General features: G+C 39.8%; 2 protein-coding genes across 3 annotated transcripts in view; both read right to left on the bottom strand.

Moving 5' to 3' along the window:
- The window catches only part of LOC118407792 (oral-facial-digital syndrome 1 protein homolog), a 91,139-nt gene that overhangs the window by 14,066 nt on the left and 53,078 nt on the right, over nucleotides 1-23,995 (bottom strand). Inside the window, exon 11 of the mRNA XM_035808325.1 lies at nucleotides 17,684-17,716. Coding sequence (XP_035664218.1) covers nucleotides 17,684-17,716 — 33 coding nt within the window. The remainder of the gene's footprint in view (nucleotides 1-17,683; nucleotides 17,717-23,995) is intronic.
- On the bottom strand, nucleotides 47-1,528 carry LOC118407779. 2 transcript variants are annotated; one of them, XM_035808319.1, is made up of 4 exons: nucleotides 1,192-1,528; nucleotides 812-1,030; nucleotides 558-651; nucleotides 47-229 (listed from the first exon to the last, which is right to left on the bottom strand). In XM_035808319.1, exons 1-4 carry the CDS (start codon nucleotides 1,361-1,363, stop codon nucleotides 226-228), a joined length of 489 nt encoding a protein of 162 aa, XP_035664212.1. In that variant the 5' UTR covers nucleotides 1,364-1,528; the 3' UTR covers nucleotides 47-225. The 2 variants fall into 2 exon arrangements, with proteins under 2 accessions (XP_035664212.1, XP_035664210.1); XM_035808317.1 differs by having other exon boundaries at nucleotides 175-402.

Here is a 23,995-nt window from a genome sequence, read left to right as displayed (position 1 = left end):
TTATAGGTACTATAGTCAGGAGCAATTTTAGAGTTATGGTTAAAAGGAACGGATAAGTTGGCCAGCTTCACAGTACAATGAAAGATTTGCCTTATCTTCTCATTATGGAAGTCTCTGTGATATTTGAATATTTCTACTATATACACATTTCTTTTAGCATTATCTACATCTACATGATGATATGTGTTAGTATACTCACTCTCAGGAACTGTTGATAACTCCAAATTACCTAGAAAACGAAACACATCAACAAGTAAAACCTGCAACAAGAACATCAACAAGAAGAAATGCATTTGCAACAGGTACAAATACAACTGGAAACCATCAAGCACAAGAACATGAACCAAGGAAAAAAATTAAGACAGTTATCTTGCCACATACAAACTGCATGGTCGCTCCTCCCTGGAAATATACGGAGGAACATTTACAGGTGAGTACTAGTTTGACTTTCATTATTTCTAAAACTGTTTCTTGCCATGGACCTCATCTGACGAGAACACTGTTAGATAAAAATGTGACTTTTTGGATATGATGGTCAATGCAGTTATATTACCTACCCTGCCATACAAGTGCAGTGAGCTGCCATGACATAACCCTCTTTTTTGGTCAAACACACCCATGGGTTGTGAGGAGTCTCTGTTACTCTCTGTCCTGAAACACAAATGTAACAGAAAAAAAAAGATAATACAGTAAATATAAAAACGTATCTGACAGTTAAATACTAATCACGCATATCATTCTTCATCTTCAAGAGTTCTCACTACAGGTACATGTAAGTAGAAATATTGTTCCAATGCACTCCAACACCCACCTGGCACAACCTTGGCCTTAAGGAAGCAGACCTTCACATTTTTTCCAATAGGGTGGTACCTGCACTCCCTCACATGGCCACTTATAAAGAGATTGTACGCCTCCAGGGATTTATAGGCTTTCATGGCTTCTCCGTTAAACGGACCTGGAGCCTCGATTAGGTAGGTGTAGATGCACCCATAGTCCGTATCTGGCCAGAGGCTCAAATCATCCTTCCAACCTGTATAACATACAAATGATAATAAACATAACGTTACGTAGCCAGAATTTCTAGAGATTAGCAACAAACACATTTACACGTACTCATGTTTTTGTAACCTTTATCTGACACAAAAATCTACCTTATCAAAATCTAGAAACACATGTACACATGATCCTCACCTGTCAGACTGTATGGGTCAGGTAGGCGTACACCGTCACCAGTCACCGCCGAACCAGTCACTTCCGGGTTTGAACTATCGCCGGCGTCTTCGACACTTACCATTAATTTCTCAAAATACCTGGTTCGGTCATTAGGCTCCAAAGAGCTAATGTAGCTGTTTGAAGAACTCATATTGATTAAACGTATTAATTAAACCACATTAGGAACAGAAATATAACAGCCCGGAACGGATGACAGAAAGCCCGTACGGCGGGAAAATCAAAACAACCGGAAACACATGACGGAAGTCAAGAGGGCAAGGGTCATTTTCTCCCAAAATATTACACAAGAAAAAAAAAAAAAGTAGTGAAAAAAATACAAAATCTGAAAAAAATCCCATGGATGCGATAAAAACGTGGCTGAAAATGCGCAAATTCGCGTAAACAGTACGATCTGCTTCCGCGCCGGTATGCTAATTAGTAATCTGATCTCCTAACGCTTTTTGCCTACCAGTCAGCGCTCGTGCGCCGAATACCCCGGATGTAAACAATAACAGCGATTGCTCGTATGAACTATGTTGACCTTGAAAATGTAGGCCCGCAAACAGTGACATGAACTTGTTTCTGCTTAGATTAGCCAAAACATTGGCGCTTTTGGGAGCTCTAATTCCCTTGGAGGCGTGTACATAAGAGCTAGACGTAAAACGTGACAAAGACTTGTGACTTTTTACTAGTATTTTTACCTATTTTCTGCGTTTTAAAGAGAGAGAACAAATTTTCCCACCTAGTTCACGGACTGGAACTTGTCATCTGTGTGGAACCTGTGTCCATGGCAACCTGGGTAAACAGGAAGAAAATCGAACGCAAGGAGGAATGATCCTGGATTGTCACTGTTAGAAATAAGCCAACACATTACTTGTTTTGGACTATTTCTAATGTATTAGCCCCTTTCTAGACTTTAAACTGTTGTTTGTGAACAGGCAGCGATAATCTACTTGACTTGATCTATTTCGGTTGTACATAACAGAACATGTAAGCGTTTTCGGAATACAACGATCGTTTCATCATTCCTGTTCCGTACCGCGGATGACCACAAGAATAACAACCGGGTTGTGGCGGTGAATAAACTTGGAACTAAATGTACATTATATGACAATTCAATATCTTAGATAGGCCAATAAAGAAGGCTGGATAGTTAAATTAACTAGAAAATTAGAACTTTGGTTTATTCACCCTAAGTTGTCTGCAAAATAGTTCGTTCGTAGAATGGACTACTTTCTCTCGCGGAATGACTAGAAAACCAACACTCTCTAGAATTCATTGAACTATTGTAACGTAACGAATTATGAGTCGGCGGATGAGGCCACCATTTTTACGCTACAATGCATATTTTGTTTTTATTTACATACAACCAAATATTGATACCCGCCGACAACCCCGGAAAAGGCAAAGACGGGCGATATCCTTGGTGCTGATTCGTCATTTCAGTGTTGCACCTGTCGCCCTCGAGAAAGTCGCTTGGTGGCGCTTTCCCGACAATGACTATTTTCACCATATTGATGAGATGATGCTATTTACATTGCTCCAAGACATGAAAACATTAGTATTCTTCCAGCCTTTCCATAGAGGTATGTAAAAGTGTATGCACTTTAATTATCACCCGTACCTTTGCATTATCGAGAACAAAAAGGCCCTTAAACAGATAAACCGTTACAACAAGGAGGCGCCTCGGCTAAGATCACAACAGCGCTTTAGCGCTCCGGCCATATATATACCAGAGCGATTTTCAGTATATACGTGCCATTTACGAAGATTAGAAACTGTGTTCTTGTTTAGCGGGTATATTACTGAAGCTGTGGCACGTTGGGGGCGTCTCTGCATTCTTTTCTTCATAATGGGAATAAAAAGCATACAAGTACTGTATTGACTAAAAAAGACGGCAAACACACAAAGATTAAAAAAGATTCATTTAAAGTCAAGAGTTCATCAAATCGATAGGCCATATAGCACAAGGGTCTTTGCATTATCACCCTAGTCTTAACATGAATGTAGAAATAGAAATACCTCCTATGCAAGAATGGACTCTTCCAGTGCACCCATGTAAAATAGACCTGTCCGTTTTCAGTGAGGCCATGTGTTGGGTCTGTATGTTAGTCACCAGCATGCATATAACTTGAAAACTTCAAGTTCAAATATATTTTACCTGGCATTTTCAATCAATCAATCAATCAATCAATCAATCAATTTAAAAAGGTTTATCATTAAAAAAAAGGTTTTGACAGCCAGTGGCGTGATTACAATTTGAAACTAGGAATTGAATTTGAAAAAAAAAATTAATCCCATGTGAGAATGACCTGGAACTACGTTGCTTCTATAACGTGTTACTATTTTTATTATGTATACGGTAATCAAACTTTTATTTCTTGATAACAACACGCACACAACATGCTAGTGTTTCACACATTAACAAAGAAGGCACCGTTTTACTTCAAGAAAAAAAGGTTTTCAAGAAGGCACCGTTTTACTTCAAGAAAACATGGTTTTATTTCACAAACGCAAATTGTGTTGTAATTTTTCTACAGATGCGTTAACACGTTATGCGACCCTAAACGTTAGTATTACGACAGTAGCAGACAAAAGCGTGGTTATGATTAAAGTTTTCCTGCTTATTTACACAAGGCAAGGGCAATTACTGCACTTATTCAAGGTTGTCACAAGCGTAATCTTTATTATAAACCATATTTTTTGCAGTAGTAGTAATTGATCTTACGAAAGTTGCTGTATCAATAAAGATTTCACATATGTCAAATGGGTACTAAGCTTGTTGCAAATCCATTTGTCACTGTGTAAGATCGATCGTGACATTAAGTAACAGACAGACAGTCCCTGTGTTATTTTTGGTCTTTCCCAGTATTGCACAAAATCACCCTCCACTCCAAAAGATTGACATAAGCACTCATATCGGTCGTCTTGGTTACTGCAGATTCCAATTTGAGAAATTGGTTTATTCTGGGTAATAGGCCAAATTTCAGAGCTTAAAGACGTGCATTTAAACCTTTTTTCTTAAATTTCTTCCAACTGTTGTCACTTTTGAAAAGTACTTGGGAAAGATATTGAAATGTTATTGTTTTGAGTTGTACTGAGCACTGTGTGATTTATCATTTTCACTCCGATGAAAAATATCGGAATATATGAATATCTATACACAAGGAGCATTTTGAGTCTAGTCTGTCATTTACACTGTTGGATCTAAAAGTTATGGGGTGGTTCATTTCATCAGAGAATGGGATTGAAGATGGGGACAATAAATTCATAGTACCACCCATTTCACGTATAAAGTATTTAGGGTGGGTGATACCATACATTTCAGGTTGGGGGTGTTAAAAGGGATGAATAAAATCACACCTGGCTTAAAACGTTTATTGCATAGCACATGTTCGATCATGCCAAATACATACTGACCAAGATCGATATTGTACACTTTTGATTGACTAAAATTGAGTAAAACTACCAGTGAGAGTAAAAGAGTCCTTTGATCTCAAAGCTCATTAAATGTTTTAACAAAGTAGCTTTCTAGAACAAGGTGGCCAGTCTTGTACTAGAAAAGCTAAAAAAAGCAACAAAATGCATGAAATATGAAAACTAATTGAGAGCAAAAGACCTTTTTTTATGAAATGAATACAGCTAATTAAACTACGAAATCATATCTATACCATGCATTGCTAGTAGCGTAATACATGTGCAAACCTTAGAAAAGGCTACTGACTACATCAAATCTGGACACCATGTATATGCAGAACACAGTACGTCAGCATTGACTCTACGGCAACAGTGCCGAAATAAAAATCAATGGAACTTGCTCAGCGGCTAACGGCGCTTACTGTACGCCATGAAGATGCTCGAGGACCTTGTTAATTTCTTAATATAACTAGCCACTTTCAAACTTACGAATGTTTAAAACTAGTGACTTAACATGCCTACTAAACTAAATAAATTAAAAATATCACTAACTAAAGCTAAAACGCTAAAAATGATGCTACCTTAGCAAAAAGTGCTATCTAATCTAACTAGTGATATGTATAGAACTTAACTAGAGGCAAATTGAAGCCGTTTATACTTTAAGTCTCATAAAAGTTTTTCCTTCAAGTTACAGCGTAAGGCTAGGGCATCTTGTGTTGTTATTAGTGTTCTATAAATATGTGTGGGCTGTGTGTGTGTTTGGGTTAGTCTGTTAGTATGTGTGTATTCGTGTAGTGTAGGCCGTCAGCCGAAGCCTTAAGCAGCGGAATTTTAAAAAATTGGCAAATTTAAAAGGCTCCAAGTAACCTCTAACATTGACAATATCGGCATCTACTACATTGTAAGCCACTTGTACACACTTGCGTCTTTTATGGAATTACGAAGCCAAATACAAAAACAAATCAATAGCTGATTGCTAAGTGACTAAATGTCTTTTTGTTCTTGCCTTTAAGAACAAAAAAACAAGGAAAATCAATTCAGTGCCAGCCACTCCTATACTGGAATGGCATGATAGTAATACATTTTATTGAAACAAATGGACAGAGCTGCTGTGAGTACATCATACATGTAAACTGAACGTACATGTATCTAATATAGCAATATACATGGCGACTGAAATTGTACACTTGACATTGTGTAAAAGTCTTTAACAAGAACATCTATATCTATACACTGCCGGGGGCATGCCAGGAAGTACACTTGCTCTGTGATGATGATTTCAGTTCTAGGTTCAACCTAGAAATATTTCAGTCCAACTGTCTACCTGAAGCATTATCAGCGGAGAGAATCATGACCTCATGATGGGCGGCAAGGTGCTGAGTAAGTTTCGATGACATCCCAAGTCATGTTGTTGGTAGGGGTTAGGACATTCTGAGAGCAGTGGCTACTTCTACACACAGCGCTTCAGTCTGTTCTGCGGTATACAGGCCCGATGTATGGCTAATTCGGTTACTGTGACCATGTCGACGGCCGGAATTGCATCCGAAGTTACTGCAAAGTCCAGTCCTTCAGAGAACAAGAACTTCCCTGGAACTATGAGCTCATAACAACCCAAGCTCTTCAACCACCTGCCTTCCTTTCTGGCCCCGTGTCATTGTCTTGGTTCGGGACCCAAGATAACGACACAAGGCAGATTATGTGATGGTCTAGGCTCCCGACGGCCACCGACCACGACATAAAACAGAAAGGACAACAGATGGCCGAAAAACCCAGGCCGTCATAAGCTCACAGAACCAGAAAAGTCCCTGTTCCCTAAAGGATTGAACTTCACAGCAACTCCGAATACGACCCCAGCCCTCGACAGAGTCACGGAAACCAAACCAGTCACACAATGTGCCTATACACCACAGAAACGGACTAAAGCCCCGTGTGCAAAAGTAGCCCCCACTCACAAAACATCCTAGCCAACTACCAGCAACATTCCTCGAGATGTCAACAAAACACACTCAAACACCTTTACCACCAACCAAGAGATTGTGATCAGCCCTGCTAACAATGCCACAGGTAGACAGAATGAAACGGCAAGATCAGTTAAAGCTATATATAATAAGTATAAACGCAACATCACAAATCATTTACTTCCTATCATGCCGATAAATCCCAGCCCATGCCTACAAGATGTTGAAAGGCATGGGAAGTGTAAATCGGGAACAACATAACTCAACAGTTCAGGTCCTCTGGCAGGGCGTACACACCAGCACCGATCTTTCCGGACGTGTGGAGATGGCGTACTTGGCATCGGACGATATCTTTCAACAGGACCAGTCCCGCCATGAACATTGTTGTACGTCGTTGTCCTGGCCGGGATTGATGACATCAGTAAGGTCCTGAACGCCACTGAGAGATGTCTCCTTCACAGCTTCTTGTGACTGCAAGAAAATGAAAGTCAATTCATTAGGATGAGACGGGCTAACATTGCTCTGTTGTCTTGCATATGCATATAGAGTATTGGGGTATTTGATACGAATTCTAGAAGTTTGCAAGTGCATTTCTATCACCTAAATATCAGGCATTTTACGTTGCTCATTACTCAAAGATAAAAAAGACAAACGCGATTGAATGTCCTGAATGTATAGCGGACTTCATTCTCTAGCTTGCCATCTCACCTTAGAAACCATAAGGAGTCCGTAGAATCGCTTGACGTCTAGGTCCTTGCAGGACCTTAGCTTGTACTTCGTGATGCACTCAATGTCGCGAAGCACATTCAGTGACTGGCGCCGGCGCTTGACACCTCCCTTACCAGACATTTCTGTGAAAAGGGTAGAACAGACATGCTTCAGCTACTGCACCATTGATACAACTAACAAAACGGTCAACGGCCGTGAAGCCGATGGCAATGACGGATTATTTTGCATAATGAACACCACCGACAGAGCTAGTGCTATAAACTGCCGAGGGCATACTTTCACAAAGTACAGTACAATATCTTGTCGGATGTCTGGTAGACTGCATGTTCATCAGCTCATTGTCTATGATTAACATAAGGACGGGCATCTGATGAATCCAGGGAATGTCTTCTTTTCACGCATCACTTGTAGTTGGGCTAAGCTGAAAGAGAAATGGACAATTGAATCGAAAATCTGGACGTTTTCGAGTGCGTGGTTTATTGAAGTGAAACCGTTAGACGCCGCAAGACAAAATCCAAACACTTAAAAGTCCGGAATAACTGGGAGGATAAGACGGTTTAGGTTCTGTTACTAAAATGAAGTATTTCGTAAGTTGTCTCCGTCTTATAGGCTCTACCCGGCCCACATCCTGACAACATGCCAGCCGGCTAAGAAGTAAAGTCTGTCTTACCTTTAGAAGTAAGTCCTTGCATGTCCTCGAGCATTGTCTTGACGTCTCGTAAATGCTCTGAACTCACTGCGAAGCCCCATTCAGTGGCATTTTAGTAGCCACTGGTGGTAATACTATGTCTTTTCACGTGGGCCGTCGTGACATAGACATAGTATAGACATTTCGGCTTAAAATTGCTGTCTCAGCAGAAGACACGGACGGTCCTGGCCCGGCTGGTAGTGACCGTAAGTGACGCGCTCTCTTGGCGCCAAGCTACATAAAGGTCTGCACACGACGCGTGGAAAATTACTGCTCCGTCATTGGTCGATCTACTGCCAGATTCCTGGCTTACCATTGGTCACAAAAATGCACTTTACTCCGATTGGCTGGCTTACTTTGGAGTCTTTCCCAATTGGTCATTATTGTTGATGAGATCAATTTCACACCTGAGTCTTTCCCCATTGGTTACCTCTGCTGATGAGATTAATTGAAGCAACGCGAAAAACAAGAGCACGACCTCTAGCAGTTGAGAACGGTATTGCAGCTGACATGACTGAATGGTCCCAATTCCCAAATAAGACGCAAAGTCTTCGTAATATCCACACTACCAAAAATGATTTTTTCTGTGTATCTTGTTTTTCTTCCTCACAGAAAATTTATCTTCCAGGAAGAAAATTATTCTGTCCCCAAGAAATCTAAGAAAAACGTGCTTGTCCATGGGGCAAATTTTTGCTTGAATTTTTTTAGACATTTTTGAGATTAATATTCTTACACCAAGAATACTTTTCTTACATCAAGAGCAAAAATTCTTGTATTTCTTAAGAGTTTTAAAAAAATAAGCATTTCTAGATTTTTTTTCTTGCACCATAAGAAAAAACAAGAAGATTTTGCTTAAAGTTCTTAGGTGTGAGAAAAAATTTTCTTCACCAAAGAAGAATAATAAAATTGTTCTTTGCATGAGAATTAAGATTTTTTGGTAGATTCTTGTTTTGCTTGTTTTGCTTAGAATTTTATTCTACATTTTCTTCCTGCAAGAATATTTTTTCTTCATATAAGAATTGTCCATGGGGTAAGCAAAACAAGCAAAAATCATTTTTGGTAGTGCATTTGGTTGTACATGTTTCGTCTATCGTCGTTGCTAACGTATGGAGGCTTTAACTGTTACACTCTTTCATATAATAAAACCTTGTTTATCGTAGTTTTTCAGTGGCGCAAGCAGTGTTGGTGGGCGGGACAACCTTGAAGTGGGATTTGCCCAGTAGAGAAATAGAAATACACTGTACTGTCATTCTCCTACGCAGGGGGACCACAGTCGTGTTAAAACTCCTTGTGGTTAGCAAGCCGTTGAGGAACAGGCAGTTAGCTAGCCGTTGGGGACCGTGCGTAGGAGGGTGTGTACTTTGGACTGTGAAAGTAGATAAAGTCTGAAAGGGGGCTGAAACTGATCATGATCAAGGACATTGGGCGACCCGCCATACGATTTACAGCAGACAAAAGCGTGGTTATGATTAAAGTTTTCCTGCTTATTTACACAAGGCAAGGGCAATTACTGCACTTTTTCAAGGTTGTCACAAGCGTAATCTTCATACAAGCAGACCTCTCCAAACAAACTTCACTACACTTTTAACTCTTTACCAAGATATGCTTATTAGCCGTTTTTAGCAAAGTGCAATTTTTAAAAATCCAAATGGATATCATGGCAGCACTGCAATGACATTATCAGTACAAATACATATAAAGTTATGCACATTGTATTCAGACAAAAGGATCACATTCCGTTTTTATACCTAGAGTTAATCAGCTAATACATTATATTGATGAACGAAGATTATTAGCCACTGTATATTTGCACGAAGTCTGTTTCATATATCTAAATGTTTTGTATGCATTTTGTCTAAAAAGGACTCAGCAATTGCAGTAATTATACGTCTGTTATAACCTTAAAGGTCCATTTATTTTTCACATAAACTAACAGATCTCGAGAACCTTATTATGCGCGGCACTGCGCACGTGATCCACTATAGTAGTACGAAGTCTTTGCTGATTGGCTACCGAGACAATTCTATTAGCAGACCGCGAACCCGCCGCACCTGGCCAGCTGCGTGTTCAAGGACCCCTTTGTCGGCTTTGTTTACCACAAATGGTGAAACGTAGGAACGCGTTGAGCGCCGCTGAGAATACTGTAGTTGCAAGTTAGGAATTTACGTGTTTGCAAGCAAAAGTCAGTGAGATTTCTGAAACAACAGCAGTTCCGTGATAAACGGAACCTTCTCAAAAATAATAATTCAACGCTAATACATATGTCATTATTTTTTTTTATGTGTTCATGTGTGTGTGTGTGGCAGCAAGGCGACCCGCGCGGCGGTTGATTAGTCACTACCAGACTTCCGCCTGGTTGAATAGAGGACTTTTGCCAAGTTCAAGGAATAAAAGCCTAGTATATAACCTTCTTGGTTGGAGTTAATTGGCCTATAAGTGTTGGCCTGCCTGGCAAATTGCAAGTCGCAAACTATAGTCCGCGGCCATGTGACGTTAACTTATCTGGCGTGTTTTCTGTCTTTTCTCGACCGATTTCTTCTATTTTTTTGACGCGGAGCGGCTTTTAATTGTGGACAGTGTAACATGCATTGGCATAATACCGGTCATAAGCCTTATACCGGTCGATTAAAAATAGTGGAACTTAAAGAGATCTACACATGCAACAATAGTTATTTCTGAGGTATGCACACTTCAGACATCTAGGTGTCCAATACATAATTTACAAAGCATCGATAACAATGCATTCGAAGACAACAAGGCCAAAAGTTTTCAGGTCATTTTCGGGGCAGGCGAGCTCGTCGTGGGACAAACACACTGTCACGTTCATCGCCAGATTTGTAGATAATAATCACATGTGCTCACGGCGCAAGACGAGCATGATTCAACAGCAATCTTGAATTTCTTTTGGTGACCTACAACTCGTGTAAAAGTGTGAGGAACCGTTGCATTATCGCCCGGATCTACGGCTGAATGGGTCAAATTGAACGTACGCCGCCATTTTCCCGCCATTTTTAATGCTACGGCCAGCAGTAAAGTTTTACGTCATAGCGGTTGTGACGGATCAAAATTAAATGAAAATTCTTGTCAGTATACGCCCATTTTCTCATGACTTTTTGTATGCTCATGCAGATTTTTGTTTTGTGCAACTACTAACAGGAAAGAAAGGAACAACAGAGGATGTATAAAGGTACATAGCGGCAGTTAATTGTGCCGTGTTTCGTTCGACCGGTATAGTGCACCCCCTTCCAACCACGCGCCCGTTCTCCGTGCAATTCCGCAGTGTGTTCCAATTACGATATTATGTTTTTAGCAGGACCAGAGAGACAAAATAATTTACACAGAAGAAGTGGCAAAGGTAAGCTGTAACAGCATCATGTAACTGGAGAAAATGATGCGTTTATCATTTGCCAAATTAGCATTGCTTGAGAAATTGCAGTAAACCGACCGGTATTATGCCAATGGATGTTAACAGCGGGGCTTATAAAGCACCGCCAAATCGATCATGCCAAACAGCTCTGAGCTTTAGGCGTTGTGGTTTTCGCATTGGGATTGCGATATTGTTTCTCTCTGTTGTTGATGACTTGTTCTGTGGTGAATCCTGCACTTGAAATGAATCCTCTGGCCGGCTGACTCTCCTAGCATACTATTGACTCTATTTGTCCACTTTCTACAATTAGACCACCGATCCGCGGAGCCTGGTAGAGGCTACACTTGACTGAGGGTGGCATCCTGTCTAAAATGTGCCTACGTATCTTGTGCTTGCGACGAGATTTGTGACAATAAATTTGATTTGAATTGGTGACAATAGCACTGAGAACAATGCCCTTACACCGTGTCATTATTCGTCGTTCATGAATTTGATAACAGCAGATATTCTAACAACACCCGCATTCGCCGAATGACGTTTGCGACGCGTGTTCATGAATTTTAATAAGAGCAAGCAGGGCTGACCACGTGCACGGCCGCCACCTGGTCATACACACAGGGAATGTGATTTCGTCATATACCATATATGGTGAGACGCTCAGAGGCGGTGAAGACGAAAACGCAGAAGAAAAACCCCGCCAAATTGGCGTATAAATCATTTTTAAGTGATTTTGTGCCAAAAAATGATAACAGGGTTCTTTTAGTAAATATCTCATGCACTATCATACCAAATGAAGAACTGGGGTGTGCACCGTTAATAAATTTGCATTGTTTCTGGAAGGCAGGAACTTTAGGTCAGGCACGAAAAACCTTAGCCTCCATAGCATGCTCTCTTGGCCCTTTTTGTCGTTTTTAGCTCATTATACACTTCAGCAGTCGGACACGTTTTGCTTTATTTAAGTCATTTAAGAAACCTCCCGAGAAAAAAAGCTTTTACTTTCTTATATCAAATATGATGAACACTAGTCAGAATTGTATCCGTCACGAAGCTGAGAACAAGATATACAGCACAGCCTTGTACACACTTCACACATTGTATTTTCAGATTGCGTGTCTCCTTCACAGCAATTGATTATGAAACAACATCACGTAAGATTGCTTGGCTTGAAAATAGAGCATCTCTCATGTTTAAAATGTTTGATAAGATTGTACATACAATATATATATATATTTTTCATTTCTTGATAAAATCATTGTCAGATCTCTCCTTGCTTACAAATATATATTTTTCATTTCTTGATAAAATTGTTGTCAGATCTCTCCTTGTTTACAAATAAGACCTCGGGAAAACACATTGGAATATATCAACAATATCACTTTGACAGCATATGCTATCAGATCATGAACAATTCAGTATAGAGCAGTGGACCAGTTCACAGCTGCTGGTAGACTGCAATGTCCTTGTTGCTGCTGATGTAAGTGGTTGTGTAACAACATGACCCCTGGCAAGGCTCCACTGTTGTCCAGTAGGTCGCCTCTGTGGGAAGCTCTGTCTTCACAACCTGGCCATTCTTCACTTTGATTGGCTCTGTCTTGTCATGGTGAGCTGACAGTGTGCTCAACTTTTCACTAAGACACAAGATCTCATGCGCTTCTTGTAGCATAGACCAAAGAAGTCCACTGTATGTCACCTTGTTCACTGAAGCTTGCGACTCTACCATTTTGGTGTCTTGAGACTCTGCCTGACGTCCATCACACGATGCTGTCAAGCTCGCAGGAGACGTTGAACTCAGCAGTTCAGATAGACACAAAATGTCCTGCGACTCTTGATCTAAGGCTGCCACTGAATCTGCTTGCAGGAGAGAGCTAGAGTTGATGAGCAGCTCTTCCAAGAGGGGAGCAATGTCCATGTTCATGTCATAGGTCAGCATCTCCTCATCATCATCCATTGGTGAAGATCAGCGGGCTAGGAAGCACTCAGGCAGGAAAGAGTCCTCTTTGCGTTCCATGTCTGCTGGCAGCCCTTCCTCATTGTCATTCATTGGTGAGGCGCTGCAGGCCAGGAAGCACTCAGGCAGGAAAGAGTCCTCTTTGTGTTCCATGTCTGCTGGCAGCCCTTCCTCATTGTCATTCATTGGTGAGGCGCTGCAGGCCAGGAAGCACTCAGGCAGGAAAGAGTCCTCTTTGCGTTCCATGTCTGCTGACAGCCCTTCCTCATTGTCATTCATTGGTGAGGCGCTGCAGGCCAGGAAGCACTCAGGCAGGAAAGAGTCCTCTTTGTGTTCCATGTCTGCTGGCAGCCCTTCCTCATTGTCATTCATTGGTGAGGCGCTGCAGGCCAGGAAGCACTCAGGCAGGAAAGAGTCCTCTTTGTGTTCCATGTCTGCTGGCAACCCTTCCTCCTTGTCATTCATTGGTGAGGGGCAGCGGGCCAGGAAGCACTCAGGCAGGAAAGAGTCCTCTTTGCATTCCATGTCTGCTGGCAGCATCTCTTCCTCATCAATAGGTGAGGGGCAGTGGGTTAGGAAGCACTCAGGCAGGAAACAGTGGTCTTGTTGTTCTGTGACAGCTGGCAGCTTCTCTTCTTTAGACTGTTGTAACTGTGCTGTCAGCTTGATGTTTTCACTGTAGGGCAACATAAAATGCCATAAAATTAATCATTTTCATTAATCAAGTTTTGATCACATCCCAATTCAAAAGTACATGAAAATGACAACAGCAAAATTGAAATTGGGACAAAGCACACCAAGACGTGAGCCTGGATTTGCAGTGAAGTCACAAACACAAACAGGCCCAGGGAAGAATGTGGACAAAATAAAAGTGTCATATATTTCTCATATTGAGTCAACTCACTTCCTCTGTTCCTCCAACAGGACTTCCAGCTCTGCGATCCTGTATGCCATGGCTTCTGCCTCTTCAAGTGAGATGTGGGCTCTAGCTTCATGTCTACTGCTGAAACTGGAAATAAATAAGACATGAAATATAACCTTATCTATAATTCTACCTTTAGTCAAGCTGTTATATTAAAGCAACTAAATACAAAATAGAAATATTTCATGTTATGGAATAAAAAGTATCCCTGAAGTGTTGCCAAAAAGACACAGAAGATAACTCACCGGGCCCCTCCTGACTTCAGGACTGACACCTGTGCCTTCAAACAGTCAATCTCAAGGTGCTTCTGGGCACTCCTGGTGCAGATAATGATGATTGGAATGTAAACTGGTGGACAGTTTTTACAACAACAAAAATTCACAGCATCTACAGATACTGCTGACACCAAAAGAACACCTGAAGTATAAGAAGAGACCTCTCTCCTATTCTGGAGCAGTCCTTGTGTTATTGTATTGAGTAACAGTGGATAAATCGTGGATACTTAAGGGGCTATACTGACACTGTGGGCAGTTTGGACAACCCAGGGCGTACACATGGGCTATAGACAGCACAGGTATTTTTAATGGTGTACGATGTCTGGCACTCCAGGGGACATGGACATTACTGGGATATGGACTCTTCAAGGGTAAGGACACAACAGATGGTGCAGACAAGATATGGGGTATACAGGTATCAACACTACAATACGTCATTAACTAAAAATTAAATAAAAGCAAGCAAATACATTCAGTGCTTTTAAGAATCAGTTATTGCACAAGTACTACTATTTTTCCACAAGATACAAAACTGAAAAGTACATAAAGTGGTTAAAATAATTACAAACCTGTTTTTTTCCTCCCGTAGGTCACAGATGGCCCTAATAGATAGAGATGACGAAGTACATTGTATTATATGTGTGTTTATGAGAACAATTGTTTATCAATAGCCCTTTTTATCTGTTTAAGTGTAAGGTTTCCTCAACTTATATCTTATGATGTCTAAGATGCATCTATTCAAATCTTGAACCCATGTCGTTTATAATGTCTTTTCACAAAAATAGCCACTTGCTTTCAAACTCCCATTTGATTTCTTTTCAGGCAAAATCACTTTATGCAAAAGTAATTTTCTTTTCTATCAGTCTATACCAAGTATCATTCTTGATTACATTAATTTATTTAGGACAGAAGTAAAACAGTCACTCACATTTCTAGGTCTGCATGCGCCTGAGAGAGCTCCCTGTATTTGAGAACAAATCATAAAAATAAGCATAAAGCATTAAGCATTTAAAGTTTAATAAAAGCATTTATTGCAATGGATACAAAATTTTATGGTATCTTGGTATGGAAAAAACCTACATTTCTAAGTGTTTTACAATTAGGCCATGTTGATTTGATTATATGGATGACATCCTCTGGCAGCCCCAGAATTGGTGCGAGCGAGCGAAAAAAAAAAAGTTTGGCAAAAAAAAAAGTTCTCTTTATTATGAAATCTAAGTAGGCGGGAAGGTAGAACAAATGACTAAACACACAAAGTATGGTATACCAAACAAGAACTTTATTTTTGTTTTGTTTGACTGGCATGCTGCATGTTCTGTCTAACTTCCTCTGACATCTTGTTTTCCTCTGATGGCGCTGTCATTCTCCAGGTGCCTACAGAAACACAGTATGAAAAGCAACAATTAGGTATCAACCCTTCTAATGTATACATTTCTTCAATAGTTTACAACATGTAGTTTTACAGTACAGTGTACATGATAGACACAAATGCAAATGGAAAGGCTCAGCACTTCAGATGGAATGGAGCATGTAGGATGAAGGCTTTTCAACTTAGCACTTGGTGAAAACAGTATTGAAAAAGGTACATCAAATAAAACACCTGCCTTAGTTGTCATCTTCCGCCTCTCTTCTCCTTTTTAACTTCTTCTTTCCTTGTGTCCTCTCCTCTACTCCAGATTTGCACACCTACAAAAACGCAAGATGGGATAAATCATTGATTGAATTTTGCATTACATGGATGCCACTACAAATATCTGAAATTCAAAATGTATTTAGCTCCAGTTTTAGACATGTTTGTGGAAAGATGCATCGGTACCTGGATATTTAACCTTCATTAATAAACATGTAGCTACTACATAAATCAAGTTTTATGTTGAGAAAGCACACTAATTCAGACAAAAGCACAATGAATGTAGGCAAAGTATCATCTTCACAAATACTGTACATTGTAAAACGACATGTAACTAAAGACTTAAAACCCACCTGACACACTAGATGGATCGTCTGGAATTGCTTGGCCTTCTCCAAAGAATGGGGAGTGTCTCCCCACACTGCCAGCATACCAGTGGGTGGATTGAACTTAATGCAGCTGGAGCCTTGAGTTTCGCAGAATAGTAGTAGGGCTCTACTGGAACGGCACATGATAGGGCCCTGCACAAAACAGGTGTCAAATAAGACGTTAATACAGTATCAAACTTGATTGAAAAAAAGACATTTGTCTATGAAACTATAAGTAAAACAGGAATCTCCTGTCAATAGAAGAGTCCAAAATTTGTTATCAGTCGGTTTAGTGCCTGTATACTGACTAGATAGCTTAGACATCCTGTCAATAGACTTTAAAAAAAAAACAGTGCTGTAGTCATTTATGCATACATGTACCGAATGTGAAAATTTAAAATACCCTCGGCCCCCCTCCCCTACTAGTAGTTCAATCCAAAACTGAAGGTAACAATGAAATTTTAATCACCTCAAAAGCAGACTTGGGCCGCGGATCTTCATCAGTCTTTCCACTGGCTGTCTTGTCCACCTCGATGCGGACAAAACATCCGAATTGTCCTGCCCGACCTTTAGGCCAGCGTAGACCTCAACATCTCTTCCGATTTTTTCTTAATTGCAATAATTTGCACATTGGCGGTTCTTGAAAGAAATTCGCTGAAGTTCAACGGCCTGAACTCGCTTGTCGCAACAAGTTTCTCATATAACTGGGCAAATGTAACGTCACCTTGTCCACAATCAATCGCGTACCAATTCACAACACCGCCACCCTTCCGTGTCACTTTGATGCTTACATAATTCGAAGGAGAATCACGATCAGTTGAATTCGTCGCCATTTTCAGTTATTTTGGCAAGTTTCGGTTAACGTCAATGCGCATGTGCAAGGAATAGTTTACGACAAAATCAGTACGTTTTGCGATAGGAGAAGACGCAAAAGATGCATTTTCCTTTACGACATTAGTATGGATTTTCGGCATATATTTGCTGGTGTTGAAGCTGGTTTGAACGATGCTTGAAAACTTTTTTTTTTTTTTGGAATCGGCCGAAAATTGGTGCGCACGCGGATGTCATCCATAGAATCAAATCAACATGGCCTTACTGCAATTACTACAATTACTACTACAAGATCTGAAAGAATGGACCAAAACTGAAGGGCTGAAAATTGTTCTTACCTTTCATGCTGGACCTTTGCATCATCTGCTTGTCTGTAATAATGAAATGTACAATATGCATTGACATAAATTGTAGTGAATATACAAAATTGCTCATTGTGTCAGATCATATAGTATAATACCATTCTAGTCACAGCCTCTAAAAACTGCAAATTAAAACATTTTTCAAGAAGGTCTTTCTTATCAACACTGGAGGTTCAGGATTTTTACAGTCACTGTGGTCATCAGATGTATCATCGTGAGTGCAAGAAACTTGGAGATACTTGACGGAGAGGAGGAAGGGGCCTTAGAATACCCGTCACATTAAGCAAAAATTGATCGGACAATGATTCTGTGGCAATTGCCTAAGCCTCACTTACGATAATAATTTCAGTGCACAACAATAAGGTACAAAGTATGGCTTATATGTGACAGGGACGGTTTTCAGGTGAAAAATATGCGCAACCTTCTGTCGATCTTAAATATGGCCGATCTTCCATCGATACGCCCGAAGATCGTGGATAATGTGACAGGGGCATAAGGACTTCTAAAGGCAGTAGAAACAGAGCTAACTAGAGTTCGGAGACCTCATATCTCCATGCAATAGTCTGATTATGTAAATGATTTCTGCATTTACATAATCTATGCTTAGTTATGTACACCTGTAAATAACCTACGCTGGTCACTATGTTGATTGTTCATTCATTTACCACATCGATGAATTATGGCACGTTTGCACTATTTCTATTCTATTCGCATTCATTTTTTGAGCATGGGACAAGAAACTCAATGAGCTTATAGAGGTCTTCTGCTCTGTATATTACATCCAATGACAATCAAAAGTAACAAAATTGAGATTATAACGGAACGTATAACTTAAGATGACATGAACATAAACTAAGTCATTTCGCAACATGAGAATAACAAGAACACGTTTGCATTAATTATGGAAATTAAGGACTTATTTGCATAATTGGTATCTGATAATGTTTTACCTGCCACAAACTACATATATTGCATGTATTTGAGTTCTATAAAGGAAACACCGCAAATACAGATGTTCCTCTTTAAATACGGAAATTAAGTGTCAGTTTGCATAATTTGCACTTCATGATGTGCATCTCTGTCAAAGCTACCTTAACATACCAAATACCATGTAAATTTGTCATTTCCTTCTTCAGGTATCCACTTAAGAAGATTTTGACAAAAATGCCCCTGCAATTCCAGAGCAACCTGCTAGGGGGACCAAATATACACCACATATCCCTTATGTCACAAGCTATCTGCCATCAAAAAATCAAGACCATATCCAGTTCAAAAGATCAAAAAAATTAATTTTAGGTGCAGTACCAAGGTCAAATACCAGGGGGCCCAAAATTGACCCTGACCTTTGTCTTCCCAACACCTACCCACAAAGCAAATATCATTGTAATCTATTCAGAGGTTCTTGAGTTATGCTCACTACAAAAATCCGGACACACAGACAGACAGACACACACACACACACACAGACACACCCAAAACTAATATTTATCTCTATTTTTCATGGAGATAAATATGTGGTATAAATTCCACAGCAGAAAATGATAAAGACTGAAAGACTCACAGCTTCTCATCAGTTAGCAGCATCTGCAGTTCTGCATTATGGAAGGACGTCCTGACCAGGTCATCCTCAGCAACTTCAGCTTGCCTGTTTTGGGGAGAGAATACAAAACAATCAGTTCTGTCAATGACTTTACAATCTCAATTTATAAGCTACAATCTTGTGCTTACAAAGCTGGAGTGTTACACAATACTCTCTTATTTTCCTCTAGATATTAGTTTTATACAATGTCATTGATTGTAGTATTGGATATTTTCTGACTGATAAGGCAATAAGAAATTAAAGTAATCTGTTAACTTACTCTTGAGCCAGCTCTAGAAGCTCTGCAGCCTCCCTGTAAATTAGGAAGGATTAGTCTATTTGCTATAAGCTTGAAAATGCCCCCCCCCTCTCTCATGCTATTACACACACGGTCATTGCCCCCCCCCCCACTCACTCACACAAAACGTTATATAGATTATGTATATATAACATACATACCTGTTATCAAATTTACACATATACACAATTTGACATACATGCATAAGCACACATAAATACACTTGTGCATGTGCACACGCACACACATGATGTGTACATACACAAATGCAGCAGATTTTCATTCAGCACCAAGGACAAGGAAATGTTCTCCAGAGATGGAAAAACATTGATGACAAGGAAGACAAGAACTATTAGTATTTTGGAGCCAATGCATATTCTGACAGGTACATATGGTCTCTTCTTTTTTTAATGAGAAAAAAGGGAAGTCTGAAGTCAGCCTGATTACGTCAAATAGCAGACAAGCAACTGGATATGATTTTGGAAATGGTCTGAGGTTTCAGGTAGAATCTAATACCTTTCTGCAGTGTTAGTATCTTATTAACTGGATGTCAAACCTTCATTGATGCAGCCTATGACTACATTGTGCACTCAAATGTTTACTAGCAATCAAGAGTTGATCTTGTCCCCACACAGAAACCACAGTCTTACCTGTTAAATGGAGAGCCATCTTCCTTTTTCTTGAGAAAAAATCTGGAATAAGAATAACCAATGTTGAGGAATTGATGTACAAACCATCATTTGACAGAAACTCCACATGAGTATCCCACAAATCACTGGATTCTAGTAATCAGACAAAGGGAAGTATGTGGCACTAACACATGTGATAAAGTGCAAGAAGTAATTCAAGCAAAGTTGTTCTGACACTGTATTACTAAGACATCTAACGGGAGGTGCCCCAACACGGTACGCTTTTTCTTGCGCTCAAACTCATGGCGCTCCATCGCTAGTTGCCTGAGAGTGGTCAAATTTTGATGAATGAATTTTGTACACATAGATTTAAACAACATACTTGAATAAGAAATGCATTCATGTGGTTCATGAACCATTCGCGCTGCGTGTTACAAGCAGCAAACACTGAGAGACAATTTTGTGTATGTAACCTTCCAATTTTGTGCTACGCTGAACAGTGTGCCTAACTCGGTATGCTTTTTTTTTATATTTTGCTCTCTTCAGAAGTAAGTGGTAAATTTAAGTACAGTATTAGAAATAAGCAACTGGACAATAAGGCAACATTAAGAGTCCTAAAAACATTGCCAAACATTAGCAACAATGCAAAGTATTCCAAACATGTGTAGATGAAATTTCTTCTATCCTGTAAGATACATGAATAGTGCCCAAGTTTGTCACCAAGAATGGATCTTTCCAAGGTACTGAATGAACTTTTTATTTGTGCTGTTCCTAATTTTGCTTTTACAGCAAACAAATTAACTCAGCTTCAAAAACATGTACTTTCGTAGTTTCTCAATATAACATAACAATCACCATCAGACCACATTGATTTCTGAAATCTAATCTGGCTTTAAAAAAACAGCTAAATAATTGCAACCCCTTCCTCTTCACTGCTAGATCATCCATGGTGCCATTATAGGTTCTTTCTACATGTAACGTTACTTACTTGTGAAGAACATACAGGGTCTCCTGTACTGTACCAGTATCTCTCCTCAGACTGCTGGAATAACAGATAGAGACAGTTAAGGTGATGACATGTCCCTGCACACATTCCTGAAATATGTGTTGTCTCTACTTTTACCTCAGAGTTCAAATGCAGAATTCTATTATATTGTGTTTGCCTTCTAAGTGACAATTTGAAAGCATAGAACTAATTTTACAAGTAAGTCCTTTCACCCTACAGTTGAAATGGTTGTGACCATGTATTGAGAAAAATTCAACTGCTCATTATACATGAATATATAAAGGCCACACTGAGTCAATTCCATGGTTTAAGGGCTTACCAGTCAGGGAATGTTGATGAAGGTTAGACATCCAGGTAAAGTAAGACACGTAAAGTAACAGCAACTGTTACTCAAGCAACTGGATAGAATTTAGAAATGGTCAGATGTTTCAGACAGTATTCTGCTGTCTCCAGTCAGTGTATCTAGAGTTACTGGAGAATCAGGATTTAAAGCAAAAATCTGAATTGATATATTACAGATTCTCTTTCATTCACTTACAATAGACTGTCTGAAACATCTGTTTCCAAATTTCATCAAGTTGCTTGAGTAACTGTAAAAATTGTATTGGTGTGGGCTGAAATATATGTATTTGGTCATCCCTCCCCATTGTTTTTTTTCTGATTGTTGTGAACACTGGCTACTTCTGAAATCATCATCATCATCATCATCATAACGACATCATAAACTGACTGAACAGTTTCTTACTGGCTAAAGGAGGTTGCTGCTTCTCCTCCCTGACTCTGCTGAGAGTAGGAAAGGGAACAGGCTGGAATGAGAACAAGAGCACAAACACAACACAACAGAGCAAGGAAAAGCAAAGGGTAAGAAAAAGAAGGTCAAAAGGTGAACATGTTGATTATAGAATGAATAAAAGTAAACTATGGAAATATATGAAAGTTTGTGTAATTGAGTCGTTGACAAAGTAAGAGGAAAATAAATGCAACGATCGGGTGTAACTCGGGTGCAAAAGAGAATCGGTATCCGTGTGTTCCCAACTAGAAAGTTGAACTTTTTTTTTTTTTTTCGGAAATGACCGACAAGGAAAGGACAACTTACCTTCATCTTTCGCTCAACAGTTCTCCCATCTTCTTTTGACAACGTTGTCATCTTTCCTCACGTCAACACAGTCGCGTACACTTCGGAAGTTCAGAAAACAAACTGTCGCAAATTCTCGACTTGTCAGAACGTCAGACCTAGAAAGTACGGGGCGTAAAAAAAGTCAAAATCTGTTAGATATTCCTTAGTGTCTCCGATTTAATCCACGGCAACAATACGTTAAAAGGCGTGCAGATATATCAACATTTACAAACAAAACTTACTCCCTTCTACTAAGTGCAGAATTGACCTTGAAAAGCTAGTCGTGAACAGCGCCATGGACCTGTTTCTGCTTTATTTAGCCAAAACCTTGGCGCTTTTTGGAGCTCTTACTACCTTTGTTGCGTGTACACAACAGTTAGACGTATAACTATACATAGACTAGTGACTTTACGAGTATTCTAATCCATTTTCTTCGTTTTAAAAGGGAGAGAACAAATTTTCCTACCTAGTTCACGGACTGGAACTTGTCATCTGTGTGGAACCCGTGTCCATGGCAACCTGGGTAAACAGGAAGAAAATCGAACGCAAGGAGGAATGATCCTGGATTGTCTCTGTTAGAACTAAAATAAATTGTCCCAAACAAATATTGCGTTGGCTTATTTCTAAGGTATAAGCCCCTCTTTAGACTTTAGACTGTTGTTTGTGAACGGGCAGAGATAATCTACTTGGCTTGATCTTTTTGATTGTACACATAAGAACATGTAAGCATTTTTTTAATACAAAGATCGTTTCATCATTCCTGTTCGGTACCGCGGATGACCACAAGAATAACAACCGGGTTGTGGCGGTAAATAAACTTGGTACTATCTCCCCATTATACGACAATTCGATATTGTAAACAGGCCAATAAAGAAGGTTGGATATATATATCAACTAGAAAATAGACTTTTGGTCTATTCCCCCAGCAAGCTATCTGCAAAATAGTCAAGCCGCTCCGCGTTCATGGAATGGACTACTTTCTCTCGCGGAATGGCTAGATAAAGCAATACTCTGTATATAATCCATTGAACTATTACAATGTAATGAACTATGAGTCGGTGGATGAGTCACTGACCACCATTGTTACGCTAAAATTCGATTTTTTTTCCAATTTACATAAACCAAACCTTGATACCTGCCGCCAACCTCGGAAAAGGCAAAGATGGGCGATATCCTTGGTGCTGATTCGCCATCTCAGTGTTACACCTGTTGCTCTCGAGAAAGACGCTGGGTGGCGCTTTTTCACCAATGAGTATCTTCACCATAAGATGATGCTATTTACACTGCTCCAAGACATGAAAATATTGAGTATTTTTCCAGCCTTTCCACGTAGAGGTATGTAAAAGTGTATGTAGTACTGTCTACTTTAATTAACATCCGTACTTTTGCATTAGGCCATGTTGATTTGATTATATGGATGACATCCTCCGGGAACTCCAAAACTGATGCGAGCGAGCGAATAAAAAAAAAAGTTTGGCCAAAAAAAAGTTGCCTTCAGTATGAAATCAAAGTGGCCAGGAACTGGCAGGAAGGTTGAACATAGGACTAAACACACATAGTATGGTATACCAACAGTTAGGTGTAGGGACCAGTACTCATACGGGTGCAAAAACTTTTTTCTTCTTGGACCAATCTGAAAAAAACGACCTGAAAAAACAC

Source organism: Branchiostoma floridae, unplaced genomic scaffold, assembly GCF_000003815.2.
Source record: "Branchiostoma floridae strain S238N-H82 unplaced genomic scaffold, Bfl_VNyyK Sc7u5tJ_1465, whole genome shotgun sequence".
NCBI classification, from domain to species: domain Eukaryota; kingdom Metazoa; phylum Chordata; class Leptocardii; order Amphioxiformes; family Branchiostomatidae; genus Branchiostoma; species Branchiostoma floridae.
The sequence above is the reverse complement of the archived record's forward strand: the minus strand, read 5'-3'. Positions and strand labels throughout refer to the sequence as shown.

Bases quoted from the DNA above. Each gene is read 5' to 3' on its own strand.
- LOC118407779 (XM_035808317.1), bottom strand. From the start codon at position 1,363: ATGAGTTCTTCAAACAGCTACATTAGCTCTTTGGAGCCTAATGACCGA. The intron at 1,031-1,191 runs GTGAGGATCATG...TATGTTATACAG, and splicing joins TGACCCATACAGTCTGACAG to GTTGGAAGGATGATTTGAGC. The intron at 652-811 runs GTGGGTGTTGGA...TTTGTGTTTCAG, and splicing joins TAAGGCCAAGGTTGTGCCAG to GACAGAGAGTAACAGAGACT.